The sequence below is a fragment of the Pseudorasbora parva genome, chromosome 22 (genome assembly GCF_024679245.1).
Source record: "Pseudorasbora parva isolate DD20220531a chromosome 22, ASM2467924v1, whole genome shotgun sequence".
Lineage (NCBI taxonomy): Eukaryota > Metazoa > Chordata > Actinopteri > Cypriniformes > Gobionidae > Pseudorasbora > Pseudorasbora parva.
Genome location: NC_090193.1, coordinates 39,265,951 through 39,279,324, shown reverse-complemented (window position 1 = coordinate 39,279,324; position 13,374 = coordinate 39,265,951). Strand labels below are relative to the sequence as shown.

Below are 13,374 nucleotides of genomic sequence, written 5' to 3'. Positions count from 1 at the left end.
CTCTCACACTCACTCATATTCTCACACTCACTCATACTCTCACACTCACTCATTCTCTCACACTCACTCATACTCTCACACTCACTCATACTCTCACACTCACTCATACTCTCACACTCACTCATACTCTCACACTCACTCATACTCTCACATACTCTCACACTCACTCATCCTCTCACACTCACTCATCCTCTCACACTCACTCATACTCTCACACTCACTCATACTCTCACATACTCTCACACTCACTCATACTCTCATCCTCTCTCATACTCTCACACTCACTCATACTCTCACACTCACTCATACTCTCACATACTCTCACACTCACTCATCCTCTCACACTCACTCATCCTCTCACACTCACTCATACTCTCACATACTCTCACACTCACTCATCCTCTCACACTCACTCATATTCTCACACTCACTCATACTCTCACACTCACTCATTCTCTCACACTCACTCATACTCTCACACTCACTCATACTCTCACACTCACTCATACTCTCACACTCACTCATACTCTCACACTCACTCATACTCTCACACTCACTCATACTCTCACATACTCTCACACTCACTCATCCTCTCACACTCACTCATCCTCTCACACTCACTCATACTCTCACACTCACTCATACTCTCACACTCACTCATACTCTCACACTCACTCATACTCTCACACTCACTCATACTCTCACACTCACACATACTCTCACACTCACTCATACTCACTCATACTCTCACATACTCTCACACTCACTCATACTCTCACACTCACTCATACTCTCACACTCACTCATACTCTCACACTCACTCATCCTCTCACACTCACTCATCCTCTCACACTCACTCATACTCTCACACTCACTCATACTCTCACACTCACTCATACTCTCACATACTCTCACACTCACTCATCCTCTCACACTCACTCATCCTCTCACACTCACTCATACTCTCACATACTCTCACACTCACTCATCCTCTCACACTCACTCATATTCTCACACTCACTCATACTCTCACACTCACTCATTCTCTCACACTCACTCATACTCTCACACTCACTCATACTCTCACACTCACTCATACTCTCACACTCACTCATACTCTCACACTCACTCATACTCTCACATACTCTCACACTCACTCATCCTCTCACACTCACTCATCCTCTCACACTCACTCATACTCTCACACTCACTCATACTCTCACACTCACTCATACTCTCACACTCACTCATACTCTCACACTCACTCATACTCTCACACTCACTCATACTCTCACACTCACTCATACTCTCACACTCACTCATACTCTCACACTCACACATACTCTCACACTCACTCATACTCTCACATACTCTCACACTCACTCATGCTCTCACACTCACTCATACTCTCACACTCACTCATACTCTCACACTCACTCATCCTCTCACACTCACTCATACTCTCACACTCACTCATACTCTCACACTCACTCATACTCTCACACTCACTCATACTCTCACATACTCTCACACTCACTCATACTCTCACACTCACTCATACTCTCACACTCACTCACTCACTCTCACACTCACTCATACTCTCACACTCACTCATACTCTCACACTCTCACATACTCTCACACTCTCACATACTCTCACACTCACTCATCCTCTCACATACTCTCACATACTCTCACACTCACTCATACTCTCACACTCACTCACACTCACTCATACTCTCACATACTCTCACACTCACTCATACTCTCACACTCACTCATACTCTCACACTCACTCACACTCACTCATCCTCTCACACTCACTCATCCTCTCACATACTCTCACACTCACTCATACTCTCACACTCACTCATACTCTCACACTCACTCATACTCTCACACTCGCTCATACTCTCACACTCGCTCATACTCTCACACTCGCTCATACTCTCACACTCGCTCATACTCTCACACTCACTCATACTCTCACATACTCTCACACTCACTCATCCCCTCACACTCACTCATCCTCTCACATACTCTCACACTCACTCATACTCTCACACTCACTCATACTCTCACACTCACTCATACTCTCACATACTCTCACACTCACTCATACTCTCATATTCTCATACTCACTCATACTCTCACACTCACTCATACTCATACTCTCACACTCACTCATACTCTCACACTCTCACACTCACTCATACTCTCACACTCACTCATACTCTCACATACTCTCACACTCACTCATACTCTCACACTCACTCATACTCTCACACTCACTCATACTCTCACACTCACTCATCCTCTCACACTCACTCATCCTCTCACATACTCTCACACTCACTCATACTCTCACACTCACTCATACTCTCACACTCACTCATACTCTCACACTCACTCATCCTCTCACATACTCTCACACTCACTCATCCTCTCACACTCACTCATACTCTCACACTCACTCATACTCTCACATACTCTCACACTCACTCATCCTCTCACACTCACTCATCCTCTCACATACTCTCACACTCACTCATACTCTCACACTCACTCATACTCTCACATACTCTCACACTCACTCATACTCTCACACTCACTCATACTCTCACACTCACTCATACTCTCACATACTCTCACACTCACTCATACTCTCACACTCACTCATACTCTCACACTCACTCATACTCTCACACTCACTCATACTCTCACATACTCTCACACTCACTCATCCTCTCACACTCACTCATCCTCTCACATACTCTCACACTCACTCATACTCTCACACTCACTCATACTCTCACATACTCTCACACTCACTCATACTCTCACACTCACTCATACTCTCACACTCACTCATACTCTCACACTCACTCATACTCTCACATACTCTCACACTCACTCATACTCTCACACTCACTCATACTCTCACACTCACTCATCCTCTCACACACTCATCCTCTCACACTCACTCATACTCTCACATACTCTCACACTCACTCATACTCTCACACTCACTCATACTCTCACACTCACTCATACTCTCACACTCACTCATACTCTCACATACTCTCACACTCACTCATACTCTCACACTCACTCATACTCTCACACTCACTCATCCTCTCACACACTCATCCTCTCACACTCACTCATACTCTCACATACTCTCACACTCACTCATACTCTCACACTCACTCATCTCTCACATACTCTCACACTCACTCATACTCTCACACTCACTCATACTCTCACACTCACTCATACTCTCACACTCACTCATACTCTCACATACTCTCACACTCACTCATCCTCTCACACTCACTCACACTCACTCATACTCTCACACTCACTCATACTCTCACACTCACTCATACTCTCACACTCACTCATACTCTCACACTCACTCATACTCTCACATACTCTCACACTCACTCATCCTCTCACACTCACTCATACTCTCACATACTCTCACACATACTCTCACACTCACTCATACTCTCACACTCACTCATCCTCTCACATACTCTCACACTCACTCATACTCTCACACTCACTCATACTCTCACACTCACTCATACTCTCACACTCACTCATCCTCTCACATACTCTCACACTCACTCATCCTCTCACACTCACTCATCCTCTCACATACTCTCACACTCACTCATACTCTCACACTCACTCATACTCTCACACTCACTCATACTCTCACACTCACTCATCCTCTCACATACTCTCACACTCACTCATCCTCTCACATACTCTCACACTCACTCATCCTCTCACACTCACTCATCCTCTCACACTCACTCATACTCTCACACTCACTCATACTCTCACACTCACTCATACTCTCACACTCACTCATACTCTCACACTCACTCATACTCTCACACTCGCTCATACTCTCACACTCGCTCATACTCTCACACTTACTCATCCCCTCACACTCACTCATCCTCTCACATACTCTCACACTCACTCATACTCTCACACTCACTCATACTCTCACATACTCTCACACTCACTCACTCACTCATCCTCTCACATACTCTCACACTCACTCATCCTCTCACATACTCTCACACTCACTCATACTCTCACACTCACTCATCCTCTCACATACTCTCACACTCACTCATACTCTCACACTCACTCATCCTCTCACATACTCTCACACTCACACTCACTCATCCTCTCACATACTCTCACACTCACTCATTCTCTCACACTCACTCATCCTCTCACACTCACTCATCCTCTCACACTCTCACTCACTCATCCTCTCACACTCACTCATCCTCTCACATACTCTCACACTCACTCATCCTCTCACATACTCTCACACTCACTCATACTCTCACACTCACTCATCCTCTCACATACTCTCACACTCACTCATACTCTCACACTCACTCATCATCTCACATACTCTCACACTCACTCATCCTCTCACATACTCTCACACTCACACTCTCACATACTCTCACACTCACTCATCCTCTCACATACTCTCACACTCACTCATCCTCTCACATACTCTCACACTCAATCATACTCTCACATACTCTCACACTCACTCATCCTCTCACATACTCTCACACTCACTCATCCTCACTCATACTCTCACACTCACTCATCCTCTCACATACTCTCACACTCACTCATCCTCTCACACTCACTCATCCTCTCACATACTCTCACACTCACTCATACTCTCACACTCACTCATACTCTCACACTCACTCATACTCTCACACTCACTCATCCTCTCACATACTCTCACACTCACTCATCCTCTCACATACTCTCACACTCACTCATCCTCTCACACTCACTCATCCTCTCACACTCACTCATACTCTCACACTCACTCATACTCTCACACTCACTCATACTCTCACACTCACTCATACTCTCACACTCACTCATACTCTCACACTCGCTCATACTCTCACACTCGCTCATACTCTCACACTCACTCATCCCCTCACACTCACTCATCCTCTCACATACTCTCACACTCACTCATACTCTCACACTCACTCATACTCTCACATACTCTCACACTCACTCACTCACTCATCCTCTCACATACTCTCACACTCACTCATCCTCTCACATACTCTCACACTCACTCATACTCTCACACTCACTCATCCTCTCACATACTCTCACACTCACTCATACTCTCACACTCACTCATCCTCTCACATACTCTCACACTCACACTCACTCATCCTCTCACATACTCTCACACTCACTCATTCTCTCACACTCACTCATCCTCTCACACTCACTCATCCTCTCACACTCTCACTCACTCATCCTCTCACACTCACTCATCCTCTCACATACTCTCACACTCACTCATCCTCTCACATACTCTCACACTCACTCATACTCTCACACTCACTCATCCTCTCACATACTCTCACACTCACTCATACTCTCACACTCACTCATCATCTCACATACTCTCACACTCACTCATCCTCTCACATACTCTCACACTCACACTCTCACATACTCTCACACTCACTCATCCTCTCACATACTCTCACACTCACTCATCCTCTCACATACTCTCACACTCAATCATACTCTCACATACTCTCACACTCACTCATCCTCTCACATACTCTCACACTCACTCATCCTCTCACATACTCTCACACTCACTCATCCTCTCACATACTCTCACACTCACTCATCCTCTCACACTCACTCATCCTCTCACATCCTCTCACACTCACTCATCCTCTCACATCCTCTCACACTCACTCATCCTCTCACATACTCTCACACTCACACTCACTCATCCTCTCACACTCACTCATCCTCTCACATACTCTCACACTCACTCATCCTCTCACACTCACTCATCCTCTCACATCCTCTCACACTCACTCATCCTCTCACATCCTCTCACACTCACTCATCCTCTCACATACTCTCACACTCACTCATCCTCTCACATACTCTCACACTCACACTCACTCATCCTCTCACATCCTCTCACACTCACTCATCCTCTCACATCCTCTCACAATCACTCATCCTCTCACATACTCTCACACTCACTCATCCTCTCACATACTCTCACACTCATCCTCTCACATACTCTCACACTCACTCATCCTCTCACATACTCTCACACTCACTCATCCTCTCACATACTCTCACTCACTCATACTCTCACACTCGCTCTCACTCTCACACTCGCTCTCACTCTCACACTTGCTCTCACACACTCACTCTCTCACACTCACTCTCTCACACACTCACTCTCTCACACACTCACTCTCTCACACACTCACTCTCTCACACACTCACTCTCTCACACACTCACTCTCTCACACACTCACTCTCTCACACACTCACTCTCTCTCTCACACACTCACTCTCTCTCTCTCTCACACACTCACTCTCTCTCTCACACACTCACTCTCTCTCTCACACACTCACTCTCTCTCTCACACACTCACTCTCTCTCACACTCACTCTCTCTCACACTCACTCTCTCTCACACTCTCTCTCTCTCACACTCACTCTCTCTCACACTCACTCTCTCTCACACTCACTCTCTCTCACACTCACTCTCTCTCACACACACTCACTCTCACACACACTCACTCTCACACACACTCACTCTCACACACACTCACTCTCACACACACTCACTCTGACACACACACTCACTCTGACACACACACTCACTCTCACACACACACTCACACACACACTCACATTCACACTCACTCTCACTGTTAGACGATACTGAACTTCGATTGTGTTTTTCAGATTCTGGTGGTGTTCAGAAACCCGAAAGACACACTCGTCTCATATTTCCATTTCATGAACAAAAACCCGGTTCTGCCCAGCGCCGAGTCCTGGGACAAGTTTTTCTCCGACTTCATGTCTGGTGAAGGTAAAACACACCCATGAAAGTGAAATCCTCTTTAAATGAGAATGGGCTGGAGTTATAGTTATTGTGTCTGGTCTGCAGTTGCCTGGGGCTCTTATTTTGATCACGCTCTGGCCTGGGAGAAACGCCTGGACGACCCGAACGTGATGATCGTGACATTTGAGGAACTGAAACAGGTAGAACAACATCCCTTTTATCATTTAGAAGTTAAACGAATATTTCTGATCATGTACACTTTGCTCAAATCTGATGTCATGCTGACTTTTGAGAGTTTGAAACGTGATTGTTGTCCGACCGTTTCTGCAGAATTTACCCGAAGGAGTGAAGAAAGTGTCGGAGTTCTTCGGCCTTCCTCTGACAGAAGAGCAGATAGGCAGCGTCGCCGGAGAAAGCACATTCAGTGCCATGCTGAAAAAATCCCAGGACTCTCACGGCAATTTCGGCAACGTCTTCTTCAGAAAAGGTAAAAGTTGGGTTTCAGAACTCAGATGATTCTCCTTTAACTACTCAGGTACAGAGTAAGAGCACAGAGCTATAAATATTTTTAGATCATTTCATTTAATCTTTTGAGAATATAACGAGAAATGTTTAACAGTTATATATATATTATTTATATAGGTTTATTTGTATAAATTGTGTTTATTTATATAAACATATGTACATTAAGGAAAATAAGTATTTGAACACCACTTTGAAATCATGGAGGGGTCTGAAATTGTCATCGTAGGTGCATGTCCACTCTGAGAGACATAATCGGAAAAAAAATCCAGAAATCACAATATATGATTGATTAACTATTTATTTGTATGATACAGCTGCAAATAAGTATTTGAACACCTGTCTATCAACTAGAATTCTGACCCTCGAAGACCTGTTAGTCTGCCTTTAAAATGTCCACCTCCACTCCATTTATTATCCTAAATTAGATGCTCCTGTTTGAGGTCGTTAGCTGTCCACCCCATACAATCAGTAAGAATCTTACTACTAACATGGCCAAGACCAAAGAGCTGACCAAAGACACTAGAGACAAAATTGTACACCTCCACAAGACTGGAAAGGGCTACAGGGAAATTGCCAAGCAGCTTGGTGAAAAAAGGTCCACTATTGGAGCAATTATTAGAAAATGGAAGAAGCTAAACATGACTGTCAATCTCTCTCGGACTGGGGCTCCATGCAAGATCTCACCTCGTGGGGTCTCAATGATCCTAAGAAAGGTGAGAAATCAGCCCAGAACTACACAGCTGGTCAATGAGCTGAAAAGAGCTGGGACCATTTAGTGTTTCCAAGGTTACTGTTGGTAAAACACTAAGACGTCATGGTTTGAAATCATGCACGGCACACAAGGTTCCTCTGCTTAAACCAGCACATGTCCAGGCCCGTCTTAAGTTTGCCAATGACCATTTGGATGATCCAGAGGATTCATGGGAGAAAGTCATGTGGTCAGATGAGACCAAAATAATTTTTTTTGGTTATAATTCCACTAAACGTGTTTGGAGTAAGAAGAATGATGAACACCATCCCTACTGTGAAGCATGGGGGTGGTAGCATCATGCTTTGAGGGTGTTTTTCTGCACATGGGACAGGGCGTGCATATTATATATATATATATATATATATATATATATATATATATAGTGATATTTTACCACATTTTGACTATTTATTTTACTCTTATTATTATATTACTTTTTTGCATTTGTTTTTTGCATTTGCTCTTTGGTGATTTTTTTAAACATAACTTTACCTCTATTATTGTATAGGCTATGTATATTTAAAGTTTTTATGTAGCAATATGTATTTTGGAAACATTATTTTCATGTTTCTGAAAGACGTCTCATCTGCTCATCAATTCTGCATTTATTTGATCAAAACAAGAATCATGTGACCCTGAAGGCTGTAGTGATGATGAATGAATCTCATTTACATCAGGTTTACACTTTGTTGGTCATAATGAAAGGATTTCTTTGTAATTTTGCTGTCGTTGTTTTAAACAGGTGAGGTGGGCGACTGGAAGAATCATTTCTCTGACGTCCAGAGTAAACAGATGGATGAGCTCTTCCAGGAGAAACTAGCTGGAACAAAACTCGCAGCCAAGCTGAAGTATGACCTTTACTGCCAATAAAAGTGAAGACGGAGGCACGGTTTTTCACAGGGATTCACCCAGGCAGCTGTTCATGAAAATGTTTTCATGTTTTTTGGTTCATTCCACTGCTTACAATAAGCAAACGCAAACTCACTCTGTCATTAAAACTCATGCTGTGTATTTGCTAACCTTTATTAAAGATGATGTCAAGTCTATTCCCTGTAAAAAATATCCATTGCACATGTTCACCACTAGTCGGCGCAATAGTTCAGTGAGTAACAATCAATCCATAATGAGTTTAAACTGTTCTGGGCTCATAGACAGCCGGGAAAATAAAGCCAAATGCACATAATAAAATGCAATCAACCGTATAACGGTGCATAGTTAGGACAGCAGAATAAATATGATTATCGCCCCTTAAAAAGGGAGAAAACAACACTTCAATTTTTGATGATGTCAAAGGTTGTGTGTCCAGTCAAACAAATGCATGTTAAGTGGTAGACAGGATGTGTGACCTCAAAAACATCCTCAAATCCTAAAAAAATGCTGGGTTAAAAACAGGCCAGGTTGGGTTGAAAATAGACAAACCCAACGATTGGGTTGTTTTAGACCAGGGGTTGGGTTAAATGTTTGCATGAAGTGCTGGGAAGTTTTATTTAACTCCATTATAGCTGGCTTGAAATGAGCCCACAATATGCTGGGAATTAACATTTATTAATCTGTTGAATACATTAACATTTATAAAACAACTTTAATGAATAATAATAAAACAAACATTTTTTAAATTGCTTAATAAATCTTCACCTTTTGATTGTTGTTATTCTTACCTCTAGCAATTACATGTGTGATTTTTAATTTTCAACCCATTTTGGGCTGGATGGAAGGACGGATGGGTGGATGGACGGAAGGGTGTGTGGATGGACGGAAGGGTGTGTGTGTGGATGGACGGACGGGTGTGTGTGTGGATGGACGGAAGGGTGTGTGTGTGGATGGACGGACGGGTGTGTGTGTGGATGGACGGAAGGGTGTGTGTGTGGATGGACGGACGGGTGGGTGTGTGGATGGATGGACAGATGGATGGACGGACAGGTGAATGACGGATGGGTGGATGGACAGACAGGTGGATGGACAGATGGATGGACGGACAGGTGAATGACGGATGGGTGGATGGACAGATGGATGGACGGACAGGTGAATGACGGATGGGTGGATGGACAGATGGATGGACGGACAGGTGAATGACGGATGGGTGGATGGACAGATGGATGGACGGACAGGTGAATGACGGATGGGTGGACGGACAGGTGGATGGACAGACAGGTGGATGGACAGATGGATGGACGGACAGGTGAATGACAGATGGGTGGACAGACAGGTGGATGGACAGACAGGTGGATGGACAGATGGATGGACGGACAGGTGTGTGGATGGATGGACGTATGAACAGATGGGTGGATGGACAGACAGTGAATGACGGATGGGTGGATGGACAGACGGGTGGATGGACAGATGGGTGGATGGACAGATGGATGGACGGACAGGTGAATGACGGATGGGTGGATGGATAGTTTGGTGGATGGACATACAGGTGGATGGACAGATAGATGGACGGACGGGTGAATGACGGATAGGTGGATGGAGTGATGGACTGATGGATGTCCGGATGGGTGGATGGCCAGATGGGTGGATGGACGGGTGAATGGACTGATGGGTTGATGGACAGATGGGTGAATGGACGGATGGGTGGATGGACAGATGGGTGGATGGACGGGTGAATGGACTGATGGGTTGATGGACAGATGGGTGAATGGACGGATGGGTGGATGGACAGATGGGTGGATGGACGGATGGGTGGATGGACAGATGGGTGGATGGCCGGATGGGTGGATGGCCGGATGGGTGGATGGACGGACGGATGGGTGGATGGACGGATGAAAAGTCGTGGCTCATGTGACCATTCCATCAATTAAAGTCTATGGGAGTTTTATTTGTAATTTTTAGGAAACCGTAAGTCGGATGAGTTTGAAAAGATACAGCGACCCGAGTCAGAACCGTCTGAAGGTCTGAGTTTGGAGGTTGAAGAGTTCTAGTAAAGACTTCTAGTTCTAGTTCTAGTAAACCTCTAGTAGAGCAGTCATTTAGTAGAAGTTAATTATATAGTCGATCAGTAGGTTTCCATCTTTTTTATTATTGGTACAAACCAACTTTTATTGATATCACATCTGGTTCATTCGATGCATTGCAACTGTAGTTTTTTAGATGTCCTGTATATTATTATGCTGATTGTATGAGTATACAGTATGCTGCTGTAAAGGCAGGCGTGCAGGAGCTTCTCATCACTCCTGATGAAGTCTCATTACAGTCGTGTTGATGTGAGCAGCAGATGACCTCCACATGAGCAGCACATCCTGAAACCGCTGCAGTTTTCCCGTCAAAACAAGACCATCAGTGAGGAAACGCAGAAAAGTGCTCATCTAACAGACATCCATTTAATCCGATTCCAGACTAATGTCCCCAAAAACAGGAACACGCAGGCCACTGTATAATATATACGATGCAAATATAAGAGGCATATTAAAGTTGGCTCTGCTACAAAGCCTACACTATATGGCAAGAAGAGAAGCAGCGTGATTGTGTTTATAACCGCAGTAAAACTCTCTGACTGTCAGATATAGAGCAGATGTGTTTAATGGCTCATACTGGGATCGAAAAACACAGCCTTTTCATTACAATAATGCATCATTTGGATAAAATTATCATGAAAATAATGTTACAGTGCAAGATGAAACCATTATGATAATAAAATAGGTTTTGTCTAAATCAAATTATCATATTTAAAATAATTAACTTATCCATGTGATTTTGGGGGGAAATTAATTTGAGATATATATATATATATATATATATATATATATATATATATATATATATATAGTATTCCTTTGATCACAGGAATAAATTACATTTCAATATGCATTTACATAGAAAACAACTGTTTTAATTTATAAAAATATTTTTCAAAGTATCTATTTATCTAATAAATGCATCTTTTGTTTAAGATGCATAGCATTTTATATTTACGTTAAGTTCAAAAAAACATAATTAATGAACAGGACAGGTATTATCTACAATTTAGTTAACTGATGTATATAAAAATTTCACCCATTATTTTCATAATTCAGTCAATACAAATATATTATGTGTAAAGTTGTATAAAATTGTATTATAAATTAATTCAAATCAATTTGACCTCAAATCACATGGATAAATAATACATTATTTTGAATATAAATGATAAATAATGTAAATTATTATTTTATTATCGCATTGTGACTATATAGCATTATGACATTATTTTCTTGACACTATTTATTTAAAATACGCATTATTGTAATTAAATCAGCGTAAATTTACAACTGGCCAGTAAATACAGACCAGAATTACAGAGACACAACCTCTCAGAACACCCTAGCAACGCACTATAAACTCTTGGTACACCATAGCAACACCTTAGCAACAGGCTTTGCATGTGGGCAAGCAAAAAAATCTATGCATTTATTAATGTAATCAATTATATACAATTTTCATTTTATAGAACCATGTATATTTTGGTTCTATTTACGTTGTTAAGGTCAATAAAACCAATTAATGTAATTGTGTGTTAAATAAATTAAATATAATTTTATTTTATAAAATTAAATAAAAAAGTCACATTAATACATAGCATTTTTATAATATTATATAAATGAAACCAAATTATTTTCATAATTTAATTACTAAAATATATTGTAGATTTTTTTAAATGAATACATGTACAGTGTTTTATAATATATTATAAACTAAAACACCCACAAATTATTTGAAATATAAATATTTAATTTAAATGAAACCTGTTTTACTATCATTATGGGTTCATCTCGCTTTGTGACATTATTTTCATGACAATTATTATTTTATAGAACCGTGTATATTTTGATTATATATTTATGTTCAGTTCCATAAACACAATTGTTCATCTGTTTTTACTGTCTTTAAATGCTTTTAAAACCAAGCTTAAAACAGTAGAGACTGCCTCAATTGTGTGATTGTTTCTCATAAGCTGTTATTTTAATGTTGTATGTATGTTGTAACTGTTTTTAATTGTATAACTTTGCTGCCTCTTGGCCAGGACTCTTGAAAAAGAGGTTCTTAATCTCAATGGGACTCTCCTGGTTAAATAAATGTTAAATACAAAATACAATGAAAAAACCTGTATTTCTGAACTAATGAAATGCAACTTTTGTTTATAATGCATTGCTACCAGAAGAAAACTGACTCTTGAATTAAAAGAAAAGTAAAAGATGATTCTG

At 41.9% G+C, this 13,374-nt stretch overlaps 2 protein-coding genes across 6 annotated transcripts in view; one reads left to right on the top strand and one right to left on the bottom strand.

The window, feature by feature from the left end:
- Positions 1–9,240, top strand: part of sult6b1 (sulfotransferase family, cytosolic, 6b, member 1) — a 16,525-nt gene extending 7,285 nt beyond the window's left edge. The window contains exons 4-7 of the mRNA XM_067431704.1: positions 6,819–6,945; positions 7,024–7,118; positions 7,249–7,405; positions 8,937–9,240. Of these exons, the coding sequence (XP_067287805.1) occupies positions 6,819–6,945; positions 7,024–7,118; positions 7,249–7,405; positions 8,937–9,064 (507 nt within the window). The 3' untranslated portion in view covers positions 9,065–9,240. The remainder of the gene's footprint in view (positions 1–6,818; positions 6,946–7,023; positions 7,119–7,248; positions 7,406–8,936) is intronic.
- acyp2 (acylphosphatase 2, muscle type) overlaps positions 1–13,374 on the bottom strand; it is a 220,363-nt gene that overhangs the window by 141,484 nt on the left and 65,505 nt on the right. The gene's annotated exons all lie outside the window — the stretch shown is intronic.